Source organism: Natrix helvetica (assembly GCF_964273705.1).
Source record: "Natrix helvetica genome assembly, chromosome: 3".
NCBI classification, from domain to species: domain Eukaryota; kingdom Metazoa; phylum Chordata; class Lepidosauria; order Squamata; family Natricidae; genus Natrix; species Natrix helvetica.
Genome location: NC_138549.1, coordinates 178,196,827 through 178,221,228, shown reverse-complemented (window position 1 = coordinate 178,221,228; position 24,402 = coordinate 178,196,827). Strand labels below are relative to the sequence as shown.

The 24,402-nt window shown below is 60.4% G+C and overlaps 1 protein-coding gene across 3 annotated transcripts in view; it reads right to left on the bottom strand.

Annotated features, from left to right (window-relative positions):
* Window positions 1-4,672: 4,672 nt before the first annotated feature.
* The window catches only part of SLC12A5 (solute carrier family 12 member 5), a 66,254-nt gene continuing 46,524 nt past the window's right edge, over window positions 4,673-24,402 (bottom strand). For all 3 annotated transcript variants that reach the window (XM_081946723.1, XM_081946725.1, XM_081946724.1), the window contains 24 exons: window positions 24,116-24,247; window positions 23,599-23,745; window positions 22,800-22,854; window positions 21,997-22,127; window positions 19,559-19,800; window positions 17,150-17,361; window positions 16,671-16,838; window positions 16,106-16,204; window positions 15,623-15,680; window positions 15,214-15,388; window positions 12,106-12,224; window positions 11,877-11,975; window positions 11,659-11,778; window positions 11,356-11,460; window positions 10,792-10,960; window positions 10,430-10,625; window positions 10,017-10,186; window positions 9,701-9,832; window positions 9,264-9,371; window positions 8,785-8,907; window positions 8,110-8,306; window positions 7,959-7,973; window positions 7,710-7,843; window positions 4,673-7,267 (listed from right to left, as the gene is read on the bottom strand). In XM_081946723.1, coding sequence (XP_081802849.1) covers window positions 7,176-7,267; window positions 7,710-7,843; window positions 7,959-7,973; window positions 8,110-8,306; window positions 8,785-8,907; window positions 9,264-9,371; window positions 9,701-9,832; window positions 10,017-10,186; window positions 10,430-10,625; window positions 10,792-10,960; window positions 11,356-11,460; window positions 11,659-11,778; window positions 11,877-11,975; window positions 12,106-12,224; window positions 15,214-15,388; window positions 15,623-15,680; window positions 16,106-16,204; window positions 16,671-16,838; window positions 17,150-17,361; window positions 19,559-19,800; window positions 21,997-22,127; window positions 22,800-22,854; window positions 23,599-23,745; window positions 24,116-24,247 — 3,198 coding nt within the window. In that variant the 3' untranslated portion in view covers window positions 4,673-7,175. The remainder of the gene's footprint in view (window positions 7,268-7,709; window positions 7,844-7,958; window positions 7,974-8,109; window positions 8,307-8,784; window positions 8,908-9,263; window positions 9,372-9,700; window positions 9,833-10,016; window positions 10,187-10,429; window positions 10,626-10,791; window positions 10,961-11,355; window positions 11,461-11,658; window positions 11,779-11,876; window positions 11,976-12,105; window positions 12,225-15,213; window positions 15,389-15,622; window positions 15,681-16,105; window positions 16,205-16,670; window positions 16,839-17,149; window positions 17,362-19,558; window positions 19,801-21,996; window positions 22,128-22,799; window positions 22,855-23,598; window positions 23,746-24,115; window positions 24,248-24,402) is intronic.

Genomic DNA, 24,402 nt, shown 5'->3' with positions numbered 1-24,402 from the left:
ACGGGGGCTCCTTCCCTTGCACCCTCTTTCCTTCGGAGCCGGACTGTTGTGCTTCTCCAGCCCTTGGCTGGGCCTTCATTTTATGCTTCCTTGATTTTTTTAAAAACTTCGCAGTCTGTTAATATTGTCCTTCTAGTTCAAACTCAGGGCCCACAGGCTGGATGTGGCGTGTGGGGCCACCCTGGAAACAGGCAAGGGCCACGGTGCCTCTGCCAGCAAAAACGGAGCTCGCAAGGGCTGTGCACTGTCCTCCCGAGCCCCGTTTTCCCCGGCAGAGGGTTTCAGGAGGCCGTTGCAGCTGAACATGGAGCTCAGGAGCCCCCTTTTCACTGGCAGCGCTTGGGCCGCCACCACAGGCGCCCCTGACACAAGTGAGGTCGAGCTGTCCACCCCTGGAGCTCAAACACAACCCTGAAGCGGCCCTCAATGAAATGAAGTTTGACACCCTTGCTGGAGTCTCTCCTTTGGAATTATTTTCTGCCTGGAGGGCTGGTTCTCCTGCGGGGAAGGTGGGGTGTCAATCTGCCCTGCAAGCATCCCAGGAGGGAGGCTGTGATAAGGATGGACGAAGGTACAGCCTCGTCTTCCCCCTGGCTTGGAAAGAAAACACCCTGGAAGGAAGCGAGAATGGAAGTCTCTTCTGACCACCCTCTGATATTCCACACATTTACACCAGGTTCAAGCCATGGACATCACGAGAGTAATTTGACCTGGAAAAGCCCAAACAAACGTTTCTCCCCATGGGTCGTCACAGCTTCTCTTTTAAACAACCATTTCAGAATATTCGGAAGTTTTCCTTCGTTTACAAATAGCTTTTGTTTTTCTGTTTCCAAGGTTTTTTTTATTTTTTACTAGCTGACAAGCTGGTGTTGCCCGGGTATTTATTTATAGGGGGGAAATGCCCCGACCAAATGTAATTTCTAATGTTGGATTTTCCCCCTTACCAGAGGGAGCCCCCTCCCTGGTGAAGTAATGGGAAGCCATTAACAAGGCAACTCCATCAATGCATTGTACAGTAGAATCCATTTTAAGGCACAACAGGCTGTATCTTAACACACCCCGAGGGGCGTTAGGGGTGTCTTACCCCCACAGTGTTTGTTTCCAGAGAGTAAGTCATCTGTGTACCAAGTTTGGTTGAAATTGCTCTAGGCGTCCAGAGTTATGCTGGGACACACACACACAGCCATTTTTATATGATTTTTTCAAACATCAATGTGTGAACAGTATGGCACCCAAGTGTCTTCCATTATAGTACAAATAAAATAATATATTTGCTACACTTGACAAGCCTACATAGTTCTCGTAATATTACACGTATTTTTGTTGAGTTATAATCTTTCACCATTTACTTATTCAATATTTCAATATGTTATGCCAATCACCATATTCTGAGTGTCATTCCTTTTACTACAAATACAATATTATTAATCATATTTGTTACATTTGGCAGGCTTATATGGTTAGAATAATAACGCACAAATTTATGTTAAGTTATAAACTTCCATTATTTAAATATTCACTATTTCCATATGTTATTTTTATGCCAGTCACCAAATTCAAACATGCTTAATACCATCGTTAAAGTTCTGATTTCCCCTCTTATTATTTCACATTATATAATATGTATTCCATTAATCCCTCCCTTTCTAGTTTCCCTATTCTAACTTAATTATGCCACTATTACATTTAAAAATATTCCCTTTCTATCCATTGTATCTTGGCGGCTTTAAAGCTTTAATTGGTCATTTCTTAGCCTGCGTCCCCTATTCCTCTCTCAGATCTTTATCTGCTTCCACATCTTGACCAATCATGTTAAACATTTCTCCCTTCTCTGCCCTATTCCGTTGTCTAATTTTCAAAATATCTACTCATGCCCCTATTTCTCTTCTAAAAAAGTCTTCCTACGTCTCCCGTTCCTTTTTAAATTCCCTTCAAATACTCTTCCCTTGGCTTCTATTTATTCTTACTGTTTGGCTTGTCTTTATTATTCTTATTATCTCGTTTTATTTGTTGGTTTATCTGTTCTGTTTTTTCATCTACCCTTTCAATTGGCTCCTCCTCTTCCTGGGCGTCCTTGTGCTTTGTATCATGTTTCAAAAGCTCTTCATCTATGCGCGGCATTTTATTCATCATCTTATGGCTTCTTGTCAAAGTATCCTTAATACTCTGAGTTATCGACAATGTTTCTTCCCAAATTCCACTCATTTCTTGCTGGTGGAGCATCTCATTTAGTTTTATTTTGTTCCTCTTTTGTCCAATAATCCAAAAACAGTACTAAAGTCACTTCTCAAAAAGTTCAATGTTCCTGGATCTTTATATCCCAAAGCTAATGGACCTGTTCCTCTGGATAGTCCCAAAGGTTTCCACAACCTTCATAAAACCCTCTGTAAGTTCAGTCTTCAGGGGACACTTTAATAAGCGTCGCCTTCTTCCAAAAGGCCATCCAAAGTGCCTCTTTAGGCACAGAATAACTACAAACCACCTGGCAGGTGTAATGTCGAAACGGGGGGGGGGGGACGGCCAGGAAGAATGAAAAGGGGGGTGCCAGCTACTCCCCGGCTCAAAAGAAACCTTTGGCCTGCTGCGGCCTCAGCCGGTCCTTCATGGCAGGAGGAGCGCCCATGGGCGAGGGGCACAGGAGCCTCTGCCACGCACAGGCTGGCCCCTGGCTCACAACCAGACTGGGTTTAGCCTCCTAGTCCTCATTGAGACTCACGTTCCCCATGTGCACGGATGCGCCCCAGAGTTCCCACCGCTCTCTGCTTCCCCGTCCAGGGCAGCGTTCCCATCATCTGAAATTGTGGGGCCAGCAGGGGAGAGGGAGCCCAGGAGACCGCCAGGGGGGAGGGCAGAGCAGTCCTGCGGGGCTTCCTCTCCACCAGTCATCCACCAGAGACCGCAAGTATCCGGCCATCGGCGTGGCCTTCCGGGAGCCCTGCTTTCCGGGGAGGCCCTGGAAGTCGTGGCGCCCAGGAGGGTCCCTGCCCACAGCGGCTGAAGCACGGCGGAGGCGAAGGGAAGGGGAAAGAGGAGCAGCTGCCCATTGGTGTCCTCAGCTCTCCTTGGGAGGTTGGGAGCTGTGGAAGAGCGGACCAGCAGCGCCATCTGGTGGAGGCTGCCTGGAAGAGGAGAGCTCCAGGCCCCCAACTCCCTTGAGCTGCCCAGGGGCGACTTAGCCCAAGCAAGGGGATGAAGAGAGAATGCAGGAGAGGAGAGCTGGAAGGGACCTTGGGGGTCTTCAACCGCCTGCTCGAGCAGGAGACCCTTCCGGAATCATGGAAGGGACGTCCCTTGGAGGCCTTCTAGTCCAACTGGCTGCTTCTGCCATCCTGATCAAAGGGCTGTCTAAGCTCTTCTAGAGAAGCTCCCGCGATGGAGGCCCCCACAACGTCTGGAGGGAAGCTGTTCCACGGGCTAATTGCTCTCCATTATCAGAGAAGTTCTCCCCAGTTCTAGGTTGCTTCTCTCCTTGACGAGTTTCCACCCGTCGCTTCTGCTTCTTCTCCTGCCTTCAGGGGCTTTGGGGAATGGGCAGAGCCCCCCTTCTTTGGGGCAGCCCCTCAGATGTGGGAAGACTGGAACATTGTGGAAGGAATTTGGAAAAGGTCCTGAAAACAGGGATCTCCTCCTGGTTAGCGAATGTTCCCTGCTCTCCGTGCCTGAGCAGAAGACGGGAGGCCTTTGGGAGGCTCTGCCTGGGTGGGGGCTCCCCGAGCCTGGAGGCAACCACTCTCTGAACCCAATAAAGTAGAAGGCTTGTATATGGATCTATCCAGGCCCCTCCGAAGCCATTGGGGAGCGACCATCCCTCAGCCTTGTCACAAGGAATTCCGCCCCCAGTTGAGGATGTCGGGGGGGGGGGAGCCCACCCACCTGCCCTGCTTCTGCAGGAACGTATGTCCCCGACTCCCATTCCAGCTGCCAGTCGCCTCTTTTCCAAGGCCAGTTGTTCTCGCCCGGCCCCTTCGGGGGACATAATGCTGGCATATTCAGGCCACCCCCTTTTTGGCACAGAATCCGCCTTTGCCCTGCTGCGCCCACAGCCGGTCCAACGCCCCACCTCCTCATTGAGTTCCCCATTGCTTGTTTTTTCCACACTTGGGCTGGTCCCTTCCCAGCTGCTCTGCAAATGGGCCCCCCTGCCCACTTCCCCCAGGAGGGGAAGACAGACCTTTCGGGGGACTGGACCCCGCCCCTGTCGCAAGGCAGCTCCAGACCCCAACCTTTAGCAGACGGACCCCCTTTGCACTCCATAGGACTTCCCGGGCTGCCCCAGGCATGACGGTCCAATGCTGCACGAGAGGCCGGCTCCTCACTGGCCCTGCAGGATTTGCACCCCACACCCCATCCCGTTCCCCTTGCACATCGCAGAGGGTGGTCCCCTGAGCAGCAGCCCCTTAGGAGCCTCTTCCAGAGGGTCTCGGCCCCGATCCCAGCTCTGCAAGGGAGATGTTGCTTCTGAACACATGACCCCTGTGGGCAGCCAGGGAGGCCCAGGGACACAGAGGACCCGCAAGATCCTACGGGACAACCGGGCACAGCCCATTCTGTCAGGGCAAAGCATCTTTTCGTAGGTGCCAGTCTGGTTCTGGGGCCCTGAGAAGAGACGTGACGGGAGGGGCCAGAGAGGTGACTGGGGTGGGGGTGGGCGACAGTGGCCATGACCAGCAAGTGAAGGGTGTAATAAAATCCTTTTATTGCATTTTGTGCAGACAGAAGTCTAGAAAACAAAATATACGTTATAAGCCTCAACACAAGCGAAGAGGGGCCGTGGCCCCCTGGATACCTAAAGCACCGGCCACACAAACACTCGCGGAAAGGAAACGCAAGCCCAATTCGCCTTCCTTGGGGAGGACAACCGAGGTTATGTACAAAGAGCAGAGGGGGCCGGGGGCATTGCGCTGCACAAGTATTCCCTAGAACACAAGGCCTATGAAGAAGCTCACAACAGCTACTGCAAGAACATCGCACTGGAATCAAAGTCACTCGGATGGACAGAAAACAGAGGAGCTACAGTGACCGATTATAAAGGTACTTCATGAGCCAACTGGTGTCACATTCATAACGAAGATATTGCACGTGAGCACGGAAAGAAGAGTTGTCACCGACCCAGCCGTGGGCCCGCCTTGCTCGGCCCTCGCCTTGTGACCCCGCCAGCCCTCTGGAGACGGCCTCCGCGCAGCGAGGGAGGGAGGCAGCTCAGAAGCCCAGCGGTGCAGCAACAGTACAGTGGGCTGCGGTCTGGATCCGTCCGGGGGAGGAAGCGTCCGAGGCCGAGAGGCTGCCCCTCCTTGCTTTCCCAAAGCACCGAGGCGGCTGCGGCATCTTCTGTGCAGCTCTGCCCTCCCTCCTCCGGCTTTGGTCAGGGGGCTCTGGATGCCCACGCGCCAGAGGACAGCAGGACGCGGCACCAAACATGCAGGGTCGGGAGTGGGGGGAGTGTAAACTGGCATGCAACGCTCCTTCTAGCCGGCTGTGGGCCCCTCTGGAATGGGAGGACGCTTGGGGGGACGGAGGGGCAGCAACAGCCAGGAGACAGGCCTGGGCCCTTCCACGGCCCTGGGACTGCTAGAGGTAGGCTGGGCATCTGCCAGCAAGCAAGAGAGAAGCCTGCTTGCCTTCCGGCGGCGGGGGGGGGGGACAGGGGACAGGGGTGCGTCCCTTGGAAAGTGCTGGGGTGTGAATTGGAGGACCCTGCTCTTGGAGGGGGGGGGGAGTGCCTGTGTGTGTGTGTCAGTGTCTGAGAAAGAGCATCTCTCCTTACAGGAAGCCCTCTCCAATCTCCCCCCATTCACCCTCAGCTGTGAGGTGGCCAGTCACTGGGGAGGAGGGAAGGCCCAGCTGCTTAGAGGGCGGCCAGAGGAGGCCTGAAGCCAGCAGGCTGGACCGGGGTGGAAGGTCAGCTCTGCAAGAGGGGGAGGGGGGCCCTTTTGCCCTGAGAAGAAGCCTTGTGTTGCACTACTCGGAGGACGGCTGTGGAGCCCCCCACGCCCCCCATGGCGGAGCAGGGGCTTTGCTCTGGGCCTGGACCCACCCAGGGGGAAGTTCCGTCCAGCCCATGCGGATGCCAGAGACTCCTCCCCCCACAGCTTCCTCTCCTTCTTCTCCCCTAAATAGGACAACTTTAAAAATACAGGTCCTGTGTTATGTACAGAATGTATATATATCTATATATTTACAGCCTCCCCATGGGTGGGGTGGGGCAGCGTTCTGCTCTTGGAGAACTATTCACATTGGTTAAAAGCTCCACAGTTTTCCTCTTCTGGGGGAGGGGGCTGCCCCCAGGGCTCCAATGCACGTGTTTTGGTATAAGGTGAGGCACCAGAAATGGGGGGGGGGGAAGCAGAGCACACCCCTTCTTTCCTACGGGGAGGGGGGAGAACTCCGCAACCTAGGGGGCAGCCATGCTCCCTTTTGTTATCTTGGGGGGGGGGTTTCCTGGGGTTGTGCAAGGCTTTGTGGGGGTCTCTCCAAACGGCCCTGCAGCTGCCCAGGGTTCACTTTGAGCCTGGCTTGAGGGGGCCCCTGGTTGGAAGACCCTAAAGTGCAACGGGGTTGAGGAGCGGCAGAGGTCCCCTTGCACACACACCTTCGCACGTGTGTGTGTGTGTGAGCTGGGAGCCTTGGCCGAAAGACAAACCGCTGCGTGGAGCCCTTTTTCTCTCCCCAGCCTCTGGGGGAGGGTCTGGTGGAGTTGGGGGTCAGGCTGGGAGAGGGGCTGGCCAGCTAAGCAATGGGTCAGCTGGCCCAGTGGGTGCCAAAACACCCACGATTGCATGGGGGGGGAGTGAATCTCAGCTCCTCCCCCAGGATACCCTTCTCCCAAAGAGCCCCCACCCCCCACAGGGAGTCCAAAGAGCGGGGGAGGGCCCTGAGTGAGGCCTGGCACAGAAGGAGGGGTGGGGGGTGGGGGGGCCAGCGCTGGCAAGGGAAGCATGCTGGTGGCCTTGGCTGGCACCCTCTCCCCACCTGGGAGCCGAGCAGAGGCTGGTGGGCATCAACCTCCACCCACCCACCCACCCACGGCCCCTCCCCACGCAGACCTGGGGCTCCATCCTCCTTCCCCGAGGCACAGGCCGGGTCGGGCTGGCTGCAACTGGGGGCGAGGGGCGCAAAGTGGGGCTGAGGCTCTCGGGGCAGAAGCCTTCGGGCAAGGAAGGCCCTGGCCCAGGTGCTCAGGAATAGATGGTGATCACCTCCCGGCCCCCCCCACGCACCAGCAGCACCCTGTCCAGGTGCTCCGTCAGCACCTCCAGGAACTCCATATCTGGTGGGGGGAGGTCAAGGCTTGTCTCTGCAGGAGCTGCCGTGCATAAAACCCCTTCAGCCAACTCCCCTCCCAGGGCTCCCCCGCAGGAGGGGACCCTCCGAAGGGCCAAAGGATGCCCAGCCCCCCAGGAGAGAGGTCTGGGACCCCGGGAGGGTCAGGGAGGGGCTGCAGAAGAGCCCGAGGCAGACGGCAGGCCTGCAGGAAAGCCAGCAGAACAGGCTGCCACATGAAGTGCAGCTCTCCTGCCTTCCAATCCCTCTGGGGGCTCCTTCCCTGAGCAGAGGGGAGGGGTGGGCTAGATGACCGCTTAGGTGGCTTGCAGCTCTGCTGTTCTGATTTTCAAAGGGGCTGCCCCGCAGCCCTCATGGCCCCCTCCTCCAGGGCAGGCAGCCCGCCGGCCCCCCCAGCCCCCCCCACCGGGCCAGCCCTGCAAGGATACAGTTCTCGTCCCCCTTGCGGTTCCGGGGGGGGCCCGGCATGTTGAGCAGCACCAGCTTCGCCTCCTGCGACTTCCGCACGATGGCTTCGTTCAGCCGGACCGCCGTGTGCATCCGCCGGACGTTGGACTGGTTCCTGGGGGAGAAGACGGGCCGGTGGGGGGCTGGCCAGGCGGCCAGGAGGGGCCGGCAGCAGGAGGGAGACCCCCTCCCCCTCCCGAGCATTGCAGAGCGGCCAAAGGGGCACTTACAGGTTTTCCCACTCCCTGGCGGCGAGCACGGCGGGCAGGAGCGGCGGCGTCGGAGGCCGAGAAAGGAAGGGAGGGAGGGAGGGAGAGCGGGTCATTGCCTGCGGGGTCCAGCTGACCCCCCCCCGCCCCCCCCGAGCCTCTCCCCGCTCACGGCTTCATGTTGAAGAAGTCCTTGATGCTCTCGGAGCTGACGGGGCTCTTGGCTTTGCTCTTCCCGGCCTCCTTCTCCTTCGTCCAGGTGAGGTGCACCTTCTCGGGGGCGGCCTCGGCCTCCGCCTCCGCCTCCTCCCCCGGGGACTGCGACTCAGCCGACAAGCTGGTGGCGTTCTTGTCGTGGATCAGCTGCACCTGGTGGGCGGCCCAGCGCAGCCTCAGCCCTCCCGCCTGCGCCTCCTCTGCAGGGCCGGCCGCCCCCAGGCGGGAGCCCTTCTGGGCAAGGAGGGAGCCGGGCGGCCCCGGGCAGGAAAAGCGCGGAAGGCGGAGCAACTGGGGCGCGGCTGCTGTGGGGAGGCGGCTCTTCTGCCCAGCCCAGAAGGTGGCATCCGGGCCCCGTTGGAGGAAGGGCAGGGAGATCCCGGAGCCCCTCCCTAGGGGTGCTGGGAGGGAAACGTCTGAGCTGCTTTGGGGGCCTTTCAGGTGGCGAAGAAGCCTCTGAAGGGCTGCCCCACGGAAGAGGCTTTGGGGTCCCTCTGCAGACAGGACAACTAGCAAGGGGTCCCTTCACAAGAGAAGAAGACGCCGCTGGCAGCCGTCCATTCCCCCCACTCCTGGGGTGATGCTGCCCCTGGCCCTGCCAGCCCCCCCGCCCCGTGCCTGTCCGCCTTACCTCTTCTTCAGGCTTCTCCTCGCTGTCGCCCACCTGCTCGTCTGGGACACTGAGGCGCAGGTGGGTGTTGGGGGGGTTTTTGCGCCGGATGGAGCCCCGGGATTCATCCGTGATGCTCTGGATCTGGGGCAGAAGGCAAGGGGGCTTTGGACTCTCTCCCCAGACTCCAGGCTCAAGCAGAGTGGCTGAAATGCTGGGCACCACATCACACGCAGTTCCTTTTCAACACACAAGTCATTTGTGTCTCCCCACACCCCACCCCACCCGGTAAAAATACACGACCTAGAATGTGTTTCTCCTCCCTTTGGGGGAGTTTTGGCCCCATCACACCGAGATGCATCCGGAGATGGGCACCAGAGGACCTGGCAGCAGCTGTGCTCTTCCCAGCCAGGAAAAGCCAGGATTCCCCAGCTGGCATCCTGTGCCAGGCGACCCCCTTTCTTGGCATGCCAGGGTAGGAGGGCCGGGGGCCAGGCTACCTCCCGCTCACGCTCCGTCTTGGTCAGGTGCATCTGCTTCAGGATAAGGGACCGCTGCTCCATCACCAGGGTCTTCTCGTAGGTGTAGGCCGAGATGTCGCTCTCGTGCTGTGGAACAAGAGGGAGCAGCGTCCGCCTTCAGTGGGGCCACATTCGGTGGGTCCCGGCCGGAGGTCCCCCTGGGCAGAGGACCCACCAGGAGCCCCGAGGTGGGAAAGCCGGAACGTGACCGGAAGAGCGAACGGCCTGGCCAAGAGACGACAGGGGTCTCCCCCATGGGCTGAGAGGGGGAAACTGGGGGGGGGGCAGCTCTGGGCTGCCTTCAGCTGCCCACCCAGAGACAGAGGTGTGTCGTGGGGGGGATAGTGTGGTGGTGGGGGGGGGGGCAGAGCAGGGGCGGGACAAGAGGAGCCCAAAGAGCAGGGCTCCCCCCTCACCATCTCCACCACCTCCACCTCGGCCGTGATCCGCAGGTGGTAGAGGAAGGTGGTCAGGTCCTTCTTCATCTGGATGCTGTTGTCATCCATCTGGGCCACCGTGAAGATGCGCATCCTGCACTTGCGCCATACCTGCACGGAGAGACGCCCCCCTGGGGGGGCTCAGTCACCTGGAACCCCCTCCCCCAATCGCCCCAACCCCCCTCTGCGACAGCTCCCTCTCCCTGCTTGGGCTTCTGGGGCTCTGGAGGGCAGTGGTGCCAGGGGAAGGGAGGTGCTGTGCCCACTATGCCAGGCCCGAACCCTCCGGGGGCACCTTGTGCTGGCGCAGGAGGAAGGGCAGCAGCATCAGCATCCCCCCGTCATGCACGATCCACCAGACGTCGATGTAGCCCTCCGGGAAACGCTCCGTGTTGGCCGGGAACATGGCCACGTTCTTGGCCACCAGCAGGGCCATGTGGCCAGCCGTGGTCTCTCGCACCAACTCTGGGGGAAAGAGGCACAGGAGAAGAGGTGCCAAGATGCCCAGGAAGAGAGGAAATCCTCCCCCCTCCCCCCCAGAACAGCAGAGCTCCCACAGGGAGAACTGAGGTAGAGGGGCAGAGGGCTGCTTCCCCAAAGGCCCGAGTGGCAGGGCGAAGGTGGCAGCCCAGCAGGACGCCTCTCCTTTGGCCGGGCAAGGCCAGCTGAGGTACCTCCCCTCGCCCACGGGGCCCCCTCCTCTCTCACCAATGAAGTTCCTCCAGGTCTGGTGGTGGTCCTTGCTGCGCCAGCTGCGGGGCCAGCCGACCAGCACCGTGTTGTGCTGCAGCCCTCCGAGGCCGCTGGACTGGATGAGGTGCGACATGCCATCCCGGACGTTGCAAGAGGTCACCACCTGGCAGAAGCCCTTGACCTTCTCGGCCTCCATCAGGCGCTGGATGGACTGGGCGGGGGGAGCAGAGAGTGGGAAGTTGCACCCGGCACACACACATCCCCCCCACTCGCACTGGGGGCGGCCCTTCTCCCCAGGGGCCCAGGGCGCTTCTGCCCCGAGGGGTCAAGGCTGGGCAGAGGGGAAGGTCCCCCAGGGGCGGCTCTGCTGGGCTCACCTCCTCGGCCCGCTGGACCTGCAGGTGGTTGTCCAGGAAGGTGCCGTCCAGCACAGAGCCCACGATGGTCAGTCCCTTGCCAGCCTTCAGCTGGTTGGTGAGGGAGAGCAGCTGTGGGTGAGCTACGTTCTGCTCCTGGTCCACCCGGACGAGCACCAGCAGCTGCGGCCTGGGAAGAGGGAAGGCGAGGCCTTTAGCCGGGTCAGGTGGGCCCCTCCACCCAGGGCCCTCTATCCTGTGCCAGTTGGTAGGATGCCCCCCCCCATCCCCTCCACCTCTTCCGCTCTTTCCCTCTGCAAGGAGTCCAGGGAGGATCCAGCTCTTCTCTGCCCAGATCCCGGCAGGCCCTTCTGTGCCACGATGCCAGTCGCACAGGAAGCTCACCTGCAGCCAGGTGGCCACTCAGAGCGACAACTGCACTTTCCACCTTCCTGGGCTCTAGGGGCCACCCTGGGAAAGGGGGCGCCTGCCGCTGAGATGCCAAGGCTGGCCCAGCAGGACAAGAGAGGCTGCCCACCCCTTGGGCCCCCCGTCCAGGCCCACCCCACCCCACGGCTGACTCACCTCCAGTTCTTGGTGTGGGGCGGCCCCTCCTCCAGCCGCAGCAGGGCATATCGGGCTGCGCTGAGCGAGAGGCCCCGGATGCCATCGCCCCACTCCTTCTCTGCCCTGGAAGAACGAGGGTGGGGTTGAGTTTTGAGAGCCCCCCCCCATACACCCTCCAGGATCCCTCAGGAGGGGGAGAGAAGCCCTGGCCGAGGCCCAGCCGGCCACAGCACAACCCTCAGGGCCCCAAAGGAGAAGCCTTCTGCCCGCCTGGGAAGGGAGCCCATGGGGCCTGGGTGGGGGCAGCGGTGGGGCACTTACCCTCGGTACTCGATGTACTTGTAGATGAGCCCCGCGATCAGCATGGCCACCAGGGCATAGTACCAGGAGCAGATGAACATCAGTGCCAGGCAGAGGCTCATGCCCAGGAAGGAGAGGGTCCTGCAAGACCCCGGAGGCCCCGCTTAAGTCAAGAGTCCCCCCCCCCTGGAACTCCCAGGACCCGAACTCCCTCCCCCCAGGAGAACGAGGGCACCCACCAGTGGTAGTAGCGAAAGCGGGGGCGCCAGTTGGGGGTCCTCAGGAGGGTCTGCACTGCACAGGCCAGGTTGACAAACATGTAGCACATCAGGAAGAACCTGGGGGGGGAGGGGGCTCAGTGCTGGGAGGACAGAGAAGCTCCAGCCCAGCTTGCAAGGGGGGGCAGCCAGGCCTCCTCCAGTTTCCCTGCCAGCCTTCTAGGCCCTGAAAGGGGGGGGGGCTGCGTACATGGAGAGGATGGGGGCCACCTCGTCCAGGGAGGCGATCAGGATGCCAATCTCGCAGATGCAGGCCGTGAGCAGGAGGGCCCAGGTGGGCTCCCCGTTCGCCTTGCCGTGGCCAAAGACCTGCAGAGAAAGTGCAAGAGAGGGGCTGGCTGGCAGGGGCACCTGGGGGGGGTCTGGCCCTGCATTGGGACCCTCTAGGGTGGGCCAGCCACTGCCCGTCCTCTCCTGCCCCAAGAGAGGGGGGCTGATCAGACTGAATTCCTCCTTGCAGCTCACAACATTTCCAAGTCTTTGGTGGTGGTGGGGGAGTACCTGCTGCATCCCCCCCTCCCGGACTCTGTCTGCCCCTTGCAAGACCTGGGCCCCTTTGCTGGGGGCTGCAGTCGCTTGCGGAGATGGCCTGCAGTAGTCAGTCTGCTGCCCACGGAGGGCATGAGGTGGTGCAAGGAGGAACGGGGAAGATGGGGTGGGCGCAGAGCCTGAGAGTGGGTTATGGGGGGGGGAGGCAGGGGGAGAAGACCAGGTGGGGCAGGAGAGAGTTGCCATTCCAGCAGTTCCAAGGAGGGGCCACACCCATTTGCACCCTGATTCAGGCGACTCCGAGGGCCCAGATAAGCCTCCCAAGTGGCCTCCGTGATTCTCAGAGAGAGCGCTAAGGACCAGATGACCGCAAGGAATATAAATCCTTCCGTCCTCCACCCTTCAGTCAGAACTGAAGAAGCTTCTTGGATGAGGAGCAAAACGCCCTCAAGGGAAAACCCAAGAAAGTCCAGTTGCCTTTTGAAAAAGCACCTCTGGGACAACCGGGCCCTGGAGGACAGAGAAGCTCCACGGGGCCCTGGGGGAGGGAGGCGAATGCAGGGGGCAAGGCCAGGCGCTCGGCTAAGGAAGCAAATGGTTGGCTGGGAATATGGAATGGATCACACGGAGGGTCAGAAAATTAATGTATCAAAATAGAAGTTGCTGTATTTGACCAGGAAAATCAAATGAAAGATGAAAAGGTACATCTGGGAGAGGAATTTACATATCTCGGGGGAATATTTACTAAAGAGGGAGAAATTTTAAGACGGACAAGTATTGATAAAAAGATGTGGTTTGTTATGCGGAGCCAATGTTTCTGCAGCCCTTGGGGCTCTCTGAGTTTGGTGCCAAGAGGTCACACCATCGGGGGCTGGGGGCTGGGGGGGCTGGGCCCTGTGTAATATTTGCAGCAGTTTGCCTGCCAGTGGTGTTGGTATTGTTTTAAGCTTGTTTGTCTGGTGTTCATCCTTGCTTATCTGGATGTCTACAGCAAGGAAATAGACTATCTACACACCTTCCCCCACCCCCAAAAAAGATACCCGTGCAACTGTATCAAAAAGTGCCAGAGAGTAAAAAATAAACCGGTAGTGAATGAGTGGACAATGAGTGTCAGGGTTTTAAAAACCTGCCCAGATGGCCAGCAAGAGGGGTGGACGGAGGGCCGAAGAGCAAAGCTACTTAGTGACGGAGAGGAAGCGGGAGGTCCAAGAGCAAAGAAGATGCGGCTGAATGCACTTACTAATCACGTCCTTTAAAAGAGGAGGGGGACAGGAAGTGATGGGTGCCCAGAGACAGTCCAAGCGCCAGAGGGAGGGGGCAGGGAGATTTCATTCCTTCTCCCCCTAGACGCGGCAGGGAAAGGCTGGGAGGGGCTGGGCTCTGGCATTTCAAAAGGGCAACTCAATGCTCCCTCATTTTTCTGTTCAGGTAACTAAGAACTGGGGCAGCCCCTCCCGTTCCCTTGAGGGGAGGGGGCTGCTACGGAAGAGAAAGGCTGAACTCCTTGGACTGCAGCAGGGGCCTCAAACTCCGTTTCCCTGAGGGCCCCGTCAGGGTTGCCTTTGACCTGGGAGGGCCAGGGTGGGCAGGGCCAGCTCTACCTCACTCGTGTTGGGGGGGGGCGCCTGGACTGGCTTGAGGGCCAGTAGAAAAGCTCCGTTTTCACCCATGACGGCCTTCTGCAACCCTCGGCCAGCAGAAAAGGCTCTTGGGGGTGGGGCTGCCCTGGCCAGCTCCGTTTCCACTGGCAAAGTCACCGCCGGCCGGCCCTACCCCTGGACTAGATGATCTCGGAGGTCCCTTCCAATTCTAGGACTCAGAAACTGGGTGGCTGATGGTCAGGAAGACCGCTGTAGCAGATTCCTCTCCTACCAAGGGCTGGACTAGATACCTCTAAGGGACCCCGAGGCCTGGGGAGGGGGCGGGTCCCAGACGAGCAGCCAGGGTGCTTTGAGGGATGCATCCTTTGTAAAATGCTCCTTGGCAGGAAAAGCGATTCAAGGCAGCCACTCACTGGCTGAGTGTGGTGTGTGTGTGTGTGTGTCCCCTTGCCAGAGTGTGTGCCTGTTTCTGTGTGAAGGGCGAGAGGACGGACGTCTCCTTACATCAACCAACGGCTTCTCTCTCTGCAGAAGGATGTGGCAGGCTAGGCGCACTCCGGGCGATGGGAGGGGGGGCAGTTGTCGCTCTGGCTTTGCAGAGGGCAGCTTCCCTGGACAGGCGGCAGCAGCTCCTCCGTGCCCAGCTCGGATCTTGCCAATTCACAACAGGAGCTTAGCCCACTGGAATTGGTGGCCCTGGTGCCCACAATGAGAAGGCACGTGCCAGGGCTGCCAACCTGCTTTGCCCCATCGCTGCTTTGCTGCTGCCTGACTGCCATGAGCCCTGGGGGGGGGGGGGGTGCGTGTAGAAGGGAGCCAACAGGGTGTGTGTGGAGACCAGAAACCGAAACCAAGCGCCTGCCAAAGGTAGCGGCGCTGACCCCAAGGCCACAGGCACGGAGCGTGGACCATCACCCAGCCCGGCAAGCACCAGAACCATTAACACCAAAGCAATCTCTTTGAATCCAATTGGATGCGGGGGGGGGGAGGGGGGAGAGGACCCAGGAAAGGGGAGGACATCAGAAAGACCCCACATCTGCCTCCTTCCCTGCTTGTGTAACCGCTGGGCTTTAGTGAAACGAGGCCTTTCCTTGCAGCCAGAGGCCTTCTTCCAAAATGACCGTCCAAGCCCAACCTGCATCCAGGCCTGGCCCCCAGGAAGCCTGCCTTGCCCTCCTGGCCCGCCTGTGCCCGCTCCCCCCACCTACCCGGAGGAAAGGCACGATGCCGTCCCGCGAGATGGCCTGCAGCAAGCGAGGGGCACCTGTGAGGCTCTGCAGTCCAGCCCCGCAGGTGGAGAAGAAGGAGCCGAAGACAATCACCCAGGGGGACGGCCAGGCCAGCGTGCCCACCACCAGGTTCCCACTGACGGCCTCGCCGAACCTGGAAGGGCAAAAGGGCGATGAAGGTGGGGGCCCCCTCAGGCTGAAGCCCCCTTTCTTCGGCCTCCCAGGGACCAGAGAGCCGGTCCTCGCCTCGGCCTGAGAAGGCTTCCCCTGAGCAGCTGCAGAGTGCCTTTTCCAGGGGGGGCTCGAAGCAGAGCGGACTTCCCTCTGAGAGGCAGTGGGGGGCGTGCGGGTGGGAGGGGGGCTGTCTCGGGGGCTCCCAGGCACTCACTTGTCCCGGAGTACTACGCCCTCAATGCAGGCGCCAAACAGCACCACGGAGCTGATGTCTGCGGGGGCATCAAGGAAGCCAGGCGGGCAGGAAAGTAGGCAGGGTGGGGTTGGGGGGGTGGAAACCCTCATTGGGGAGCCAGGACACCCCTCCCACACCCAGTCGGTAGGACCCACAGGGCCATTTTCCTTCCTGACATCCCTCCGCCTCCTCCCTCTCCCCACGGGGGCTGAGCTTCTCTAAGAGAGAAGCCTGCAGGAGAATCTGCGGCCTGACCACCCCGCCTCGCCCCCCAAGACAGGCTCTGCCTGCAGTGCCAGTATGTGGTCTAGAGCCTTCCGCACACCCCACAGAGCCTTTGGGGGAGGGGCCGTGGGGGAGCCCCACACAAAGGAAGGGCACTCGAGGCCAGCTGGAAAGAGGCAGCTCCCTTCGCCCGGCAGCTGCCCCGTGCCAGTCTCTGCCCATGCCAGCCAAGGATACAGACGGCTGAGGTGGTGGCGATGGCGAGGATGGTGCCCGTGGGGATCGACTTCTGAGCATCCCGGAGATCCCCAGAGCGGTTGGAGCCAGCCATGATCCCTGCGGAAAGGAGTCAGAGGGTCAGGCCTGCCTTCCCCTGTGGCTGGCTCTCCAGTTGGGGGTGGGGCTGCGTCAGAAACCCTTCCCCAATCTAGGCAGGGGGAGGGGGCAGAAGAACCAGAGGGAAAGGCGCTGGCCGTGTGTGTGTGTGTGTGTGTGTGTGTGTGTGTCTGGATGCTGCCGGACTCCCAGTCAGAGTCCGGGCAGGTAGAGGAAGGGAAGATTTGTGTCGAGGCTTCCTGTCTGGACTACCTGGAAAGACCGATGCCAATCTTGCAAGTCTGAAAGTTCCTCTCCCAGGTATTGTGGGGAGCAGGGAGGCCTCCGGCCAGCCACCTTCCCAGGAACCCCCTCCCCCTAGGCTGACCAGGTGGGAGAGCCCCTCCCCCGTGAGTTGGGGGCCAGGCGTGGGGTCTCCACTACAGAGAGGGGTGTCCCAGCCGGCCCCTCCCAGGGAGCCTCTCACCGGTGACGGAAGGGAAGTAGATGCCGACCAGCAGGGTGAAGTAGGAGGTCATGTCGCTGAAGACGTAGGGCTGGTCCCTGTCCGGCACCCCCTCGGCGTAGGGCACGGAGGTCATCCCTGCCCGCTCAATAAACACCCCCTTTTGCAAGTAGGAGCTCCAGAGGTTTTCTGTGAAGGGAGGAGGCAGCAGCTCCAGGACCCATCCTCCCCTGCTGCGGTCCTCCTCACTGCACCTTCCCCTCCACCCCCAACCCCAGAATAGGATTTCTCACCTGCAAAGACCCTCCGGCCGGTGGTGGCCTTGTGGATCGTCCTGTCCCAAAAATCTAGGCAGCCCTGTGGGCGGTGGCTCTCCCCCCACTCCCACCGCCCTCAAGGGGAGGGCCCAGCTGGCATTCCCCTCACCCCACAAATCAGGAGACCCCACCCAATGAGGTCATCCCCCCATCCCCTCCACCACGGCAAGGGGCTCCTCGTACCTTGGATGAGACCGGAAGCCGCTCCAGGGATGCCCTGAATCTCCGTGACATTGTTCTGGCTGAAATACTCGTCACAGGTGGCATTCAGGAACCGTGAAGAGCAGAAGAGTGCCCACAGCTCGGAGCCCATCGTCTCGTTGCCCACCTGGACCACCTTGGTACACACGTCAAAGCCATGGCGGGAAAGAGTCCGGTTGCCTAAGAGGCAAATCCTGCCCAAAACACATGAAGGGAAACTGAGGGCTGTTTGTCAGCTCCTCCCATTGGCCACGCAAGCCCCCCTCCCCCGGTTTCCCTCTGACCCCCCTGGGCCAAAATTGCTTCTTGACGGCCAGATCCTCCTCAGCCACTCAGTGCCCTCCCTTCAGCCCCGCTCAGTCTGGGCCTGGTGCCTTTTGTGCCCCTTGACAGCCCCTTCACTCTGCCTCCCTGTGGGCAGGGAGGGTCTTTCCTACGAAGTCCCCTTCCCCATCACAGAAAACAAACGACTTCTGATCCTGTACAGACCTTCCTCCGGAAGAGCCACATTTCTTTATTCCCCCAAAGTTTCCCCCATTGCCGCCTAAGTTACAACTGTTGGCTCCTACTTCCCCATCAGGCACGCCGGCCTCCCTCTCCATATCCCCATCAGCTCAGAGTCCTGGTCCTCAGTGCAACGCAGAGTTTGTGGCAAATCCTTTGAGCTCTTCACCGGCATCTCTGCTGGCATCCCTGATCAAGGGAGGCCTTTGACGTCACGGGCGTCTCATAAGAAATTAAACTGGGGCGTCGCACACCCTTGTTGAGATCTCACCGGGTGCTGAAGCTTCAGCTAAGCTAACCCTAACCCTAACCCTAACCCCGCCTTCTCTCTCCATTTTCCTTCCCTCCTGCTGGCTGCACTCAGCGATCAGCCGTGACCTGTTCATGCTTCACACTCTCTGAGTCCCTTGACTCCAGCCGCCACCTTTCTTCTAAAACGGATGAGCAGGCAGGGACGCCCCCTCCCACGCAGCTGCATTTCCTCCTGAGGGGCCGGAGAGCAAAAGCCTCCTCTGCACCCCCCCTTCTCATTCTGGCCTTTTGAACCCGCTCAGGGTGAACTCTGGGGGGGGCCTTCGCAGAACACCCCCCCCCCGGGACCCAGGGGTTGCCCTGCCGATCCCTTCAACCCCCTTTCCCTTTGGGCAGGGCAGCCATAAGGCCTCCTGCCAATCCAGGCTCCCCAACTACGCCAAGCGCATCCATGATTTAGCATTTTCCCAGTTCCACCCCCCTTGTCTTACATTTTTTAGCATTCTGGCACCACGTTTGACTTCCTCCATTTGTTTCCTTAGGCACAAAGATTTGGAAGAGTCACTGTGGTTCCCGCCTGCGCTCTCGCTGTCATTCTCACCCCCCAAATCCCCTACGAACGCTTCCCTCGCTTCCGTCTCTCCCCCCTCGCTTTTATTTTTAATTCCGTGCTCTTCACCGGAGGCGCCTTGTGCTCCAATTTCCTGCCACCTTTTATTCCCATCAAGGCCGGTCCGCTATGCACTTCCCTCTGGTCTCGGCCGGTCCTCCCTCTCTCTTGGACGCTCTTCTCGGGAGCCCCTTTGGCTCTGCGCAGGGCCTTCCGCTCGTCCTCGCTTTGGGGCCGTTTTGCTCCCTTTACCTGCTCTGCTCCCCCCTCCCGGCCTTCTGGACGCACCAACACTTCACCCAGGGCCTCCCTCCATGTCTGGGCCCACCACAACAAGACAGGACGCGTTCCCTGTGACTTTCCTGCTGTTCTCACCTAGCGTGGAAAGGACTCGAGGGACGGCCCTGCACACCGTTCCTGGCCCCCCTTTCCAGGTGTCCACGGGGGGGGGGGGGGAGAGCCTTGCATTGCAGCAGGCCAAGGCACTGCCTGGTGACGATCATGAGCTTCCGTGTGTGTGTGTGTGTGTAGCCCTTCCTCCTGTTTGCTGACCGGTTGGGACCTTCAGTTTGAGCAAATTAGAGCCAAAGGTGCCCAGAGTCCAACTCTCATCTAAGGGGCCAAGTCCAAGGAGACCCTTGGGGGCAATGCCGGAGCTCCTTTCCCCACGGCTGCTCCTCAGAGCACCTCTGGGCACAGCTGCCGTATTCTGCACTACCTTGTGAAGGTAAGGGGAAGGAATCCTGCAGGAAGCAGCGGGAGGAGTTTTCCTTGATGGTGCCAGCCAAGAGTACCAGTTGCTGGGCTCAGGACTTCAGTTGGCGAGCCAGTGCTCGGACGTGGAGCTCCGGCCTCCCCTTGGGCACCGCACGGGTCACAGGGAAGCCGGGCGGTGGGCAAGGCTGAGGGAGGCAGGGAAGGAGCCCAGAGACCCCTGGTCAAAGCGTCCCACCTTCTTCTCAGGGGCCTGCAAACGTCGCAAGGAGCCCAGAGAACCCCCGACCCCCGACCAGCCAGGCACTTACGGGAAGGAGGGGGGGTCGAAGGCGGACTTGATGACCCCCGCGTAGATGGCCAGGATGGAGAGGATGACGCAGCCCAGGAAGATGAGGGCAAACTTGTTCACGTACTTCACGCCCACAAAGACGATGGTGGCCATGAAGGAAAGGACGCACGTCCCGTACACCCTCATGTTGTTCAGCAGAGCGGCCGCTTCCCCGCTGGAGTCCTCGGCCTTGAAGATGGCCATGGGGGGGAAAATGTAGGCCTGGCAGGAGACAGGGAGCGGCTCTCAGGGCACCTCCTTCCACAATGGGGAAGGGGCCTGGGGGTCTCCAGCCTTCCCTTTGGGGTCCCCACAAGACTTTCCAGGTCATTTGCAAGGCAGCACAGAGGCCGCCTGGCCGCTCCTGATGCCACCGACCTTCCTCTGCTGCCCCCCCCCCCCCGACTCCCCTGGGGAAGGCTGGGACTGTCTGCAGAAGTGATGAAAAGGGAGAGAGCGAACTCTTCCTCCCCCGCCCTTTCGGCATTGGCCTTAGTTAAGGAGTAGGTGAGGATTGGGCCGCCCTCCCTCCCTCCCTCCCTCCCTCCCTCCCTCCCTCCGTCCCCAGGCAGATCATTCCGGGGCCTCCCTGCCCTCCCTGGATGGGGTGGGTGGGTTGTGGGTCTGCCTGCCCATCACTTGCATGAGCTGCCCTACCACCTCCTCAGCCCCTCTGGCCCTATCGGGAGCAGCTTTGCCCCACAGCGGCCCCTTGGGAAGGGACGGCTGGCTTAGAATCCTAGACTCAAAGGGCTGGGAGGGACCTCAGAGGTCATCTAGTCCAACCTCCTGCTCCAGGCAGGAGTCCTCGTCCTGTCTCCATCAAGTGTTGTCCAGGGAGAAACTTTGGCTAATGGGGGTCCCTCCTGGCCCCTGAAGACCTCCCTGGGGGTCTTCCTGAAGAGGGAGGAGCTGTGGGGGGGGGGGCTTGGATGTCAAACTATGGTTCTATGGCTTTGCTACTTCACACAGGCCTGATGGGAAAGGTGGCAGGAAGGTCGGGGGGGGCAGTTCCAGTAGGAGGGGTTTGCCTCATTTAAAGCCTCAACAGGACACTGGAGGACAAAGAAAGCTCATCATCCTTCAAAGCCTGCAGGATCTCTCCCCCCTTGGGAGGGGCGGCTGGGCCTGGGGCCCTTCCTCCAGCAAGGGGCTCCATCTGAAGGGCCCCTGAGATCTCTCAGAGGAGGGGAGGTTACATCACACGCTTTCCCCCTCCCACCTCATGAGGCTTTGCACGGCTGGTGGCCACCATGTGCCAAAAGGGGCCAGCAAAGGAATGCCAGGCCCAATCCTGGGGAGCGGCAGTGGGGCTTGGCAGAAGCTCCCCCATCCTAGAAGCAGCCAAGCCCCCCCCCCATGAGTGGCAGCTGGGCCCCCAAAAACATGAAGCTTCCTGTTTCCTGGACTTTCACAAGGGAGGGAGGGAGGGAGATGGGCGGTTCAACGATGTGAAAAATGGAATTGAAGTCAGATATTTGGCTCCCTGTTCATTTATGTATCCCTGATTTTGCTCCTCTCTTGTGTCCTCTTATTGTTTCGGATGAGATGGCTACTCCCGTCCTGGCAGCCTGTAGAGATTAGAGATTGTACCACCTTGCTGTAGAGATGGGGGAGGGGAGGCTGAGACGCCCACTGGCTGTGCCCATGCTGAAGCCCTCGGCTCAAGGGCCTCCTCGCCAGCTCAGCCTGCGCTCTGCCAGTTTGCGTGGCCGTAGTTCAGAGACTGTGCCAGCCTGACACAAAGCGTCAGGTATCTGATACTTGTTATACTAATTATCTCGCATCGTACTGGGACAAATCCCCCAGCGCCTTCCTCCCGTCCCCAGGGTGCTTCTCTGCAGAGCCCGGGTTTGAGGCTGGGGCTTGAACCAAACCCGGAAGGAGGGAACGTGCGTAGCATCCACGTGGACTGAGGTCCCCCCATTCCTGATTTGGGAGCCTCACACGGAGAAGAAGCGATGCCCCAGGAGACGGTTCGGAGGGTACTCTGGCTCCCCACAACAGCTCCAGGGTTGTCGTGAGTTGCCACCCGCTAAGGCATTTCGCTGGCCTCAACCGCTCAAGCAGAAGAGCTCCAGGTGGGCTCTGGGTCTCACCAGGCGCTGACCTTTCCCCTGACTGAATGCACCCAGCGAGCCCAGCTCTGGGTTACTTGAGGCGGCCTGAGAACTGCCTGCTGGAGGATGGCGTCAGCTGTGCTGCGTGAACAGCTGCAGTCTCCGGGATGGGGGCAACCTTGGCTCCCCATTTCGTTGGCACCCATGGGTGCAAATGTTTGCATGCCAGTTTCCTGCCCCGCTTCTCTTTTGGCAGCTGCAGGGCCCCCTAGCCCCCCTCCCCTTCTTGTCTCAAGGAGCCAGTGCCTTCCCTGGCAGCATCTCCGCCTGCCCTGCCCACCCCAATGCCCGCACTCACCAGCAGAATCTCTATGGTGCCCAGGATATACATGGCACCTGCAAAGGTGGTGCCCAGGTAAAAGCACAGTCCCACGGCCCCTCCAAACTCCGGGCCCAGCGAACGCGAGATCATGTAGTAGGACCCGCCGGCTGGAGGGAGGAAGGGAAGGAGGGGAGGAGGGGAGGAAAGATCAGCCGGAGTGACCCCCACACGGCCCAGAGAGGAGGGCAGGGGCCGCCCTGGCCCCTCAAGGCACCCATCACTCTTCTTCTGGGGAGGGGCACCGAAGGCTCTTGTGGGGTGCTGTGGGGACAAACGGGGGGCTCCCCCTTTCTTTTTGTCCAGCTAGCCCCCTGGGGAAGAGGACTTTTGCCAGATGCCAGAAATGCCCTGGGGTGGGAGGTGACCCACCCCTCTTACAACCTCTCCACCTGGGAGGCCTCGGAAGCAGCCTGACCCCCCCCCTCCCCTCAGGGCCACTGGCACACCCTGCCTGGCTGCCCCACCAGCCGCAGGTGGTAAGGAAGCCCCAGGAGGGGGAGGGAGGCCAGGACGCCCCGGAGACGGAAGCCGCTCCCTCCCCCCGCGGCCCTCCTCTCCATCAGGAGCCCGGGTGGGGCCCTCAGGCACCCCACAGGGGCCCTGATTTTGTGCATCCCGTTAATGCTGCCAAAGAGGGAGGGGACCCCATGCACAGGGAGCAAGGATGACCTCCACCCAAGAGGACGGGGTGTTTCTGTGCCGCCCCCAATCCTTGCTTGCGCCTGGCTCCTGGCAGCCCCCCCAAGTCCCTCCCTCCTCCGCCCCTCCTTGCTACCCACCTGGCACCACTCCATTGGTGGCGATGGCGCTCATGGAGATGGCCGTCAGCATGGTCTGTGGGGAGAGAGGGCAGCCGTGGGGAGTGGGCCCCACAGGGAGCGGGAGGCTGATTCCGAGCAGCCCCTGGGACTCTTGTGTGTGCGTGTGTGTGTATTTTTGAGCTAATTCTCCAGCCAAAGGAGCGGGGGGAGGGGCTTGCAACCGCAGAGCTCCTGGTGGGGTTTCATGCTGGGGGCCCAGGAGCCCCAGGACAGCCATTGGCAGGAGCCCAAGGCCCCTGGAAGCCCCTTTGCAGGCCGGGATCCCTACAGCCAGCTTGCCCCAAGGTAGTGCCCACCGCCAGGGCCCCCTAATCGGTTGGCAATCCATCCAAGGCTTCACCCCATGAGCAGAGGGCAGGCGGAGGGCTGCAGGGTGTGTGTGTGAGGCACACGGATGCCACTGGGATTTGCACTTTGGGCCCTGGATCGGGCAGCAGAGCCTGGCTGGCTGCTTCTGGCTGCCCCAGAGGGAGGGAGCTCTCTCAGGAGGGTGGGGGGCTGCCACAGGACAGAGGGGATGGGGTGGAAGCCTGGGTAAATTGGCCATCGGTTTCCTTGCGCCTTCGTCCACCCAGGCAGGTGCCCCCAAGCTGGCTGCCCGTCCGGGTTTAACTCGGGTGCCCCCATCCCGCCCCCAAGGCTGAGATCCCTATGGGCCAGTGGAGGCGGGGGAGCCTACGGAAGGCTTGTTCCGTGGCTGCGTCCTGAGGAGCCTCCCCTGCCTGGCCAGGCCACCCGCGGCCGGAGGGGCACTCACGCAGGAGCAGCAGAGGATGACCATGCAGAAGGACTCCATGATGCCCGAGATGCCCACCACCCAGGTGAGACGGAGGAAGAGGATGACGCCAAAGATGTTCTGCAGGCAGGGCAGGTAGACGCCCATGAAGGTGCCCATCCGGGTGGCCTGCCAGAAGAGCCGGGGGTGTTAGACTGCGCCCAGACGGGGTGGGTGGGCTGGGCTCCCTCCCTTCCCTCAGCAGATGCCTTCCTGGCTCAGCCCTGCGGCTTTTACCCACAAGCTGTGCCTCCTCTTACCGGCTGAGAAAGAATCGGGGGGGGGGGGGGGGCTGCAAAACCCCACACTGCCACCAGAGGGCGGTATGGAGAACAGGAGGGAAGGCTGCACTAAGCTGCCCTCTGCTGGTTATCTGGGCCCTGAAGGAAGGAGAGGGCGAGTGGGCAGCTTGGGCTCTTCTGCTCCTAACTAGCTACACTATGGGGCCCACTGTGGGTGAGCATTTGGGGGCACAAACCCTCACAACCCCCCACCGCACCTTGACAGGCTTCTTCTTGGCCCCCTCGTTGTTTTCCGCCTCTTCGTGCTCCCGGCTGCCCTGGGGCAGGTTTGTGTAGTTGGCCAGGCCGCTGAGCAGGGAGGAGACCATGGGGCTGGTGTCCATCTCCTCCTGTTAGGGAAGCAGAGGGAGGGGAGGGCTGGTGGCGCTCTTTGGGGGGGGTCATTGCCCCTTGCGCCCTGCCAGCCTCATCCTTTGAGTTCCTGGGGCCAAAGCTTCCCCTGCCCAGCCTGGCGCCCCTCGTGGAGCCCGGGCTGGGCTGCTCT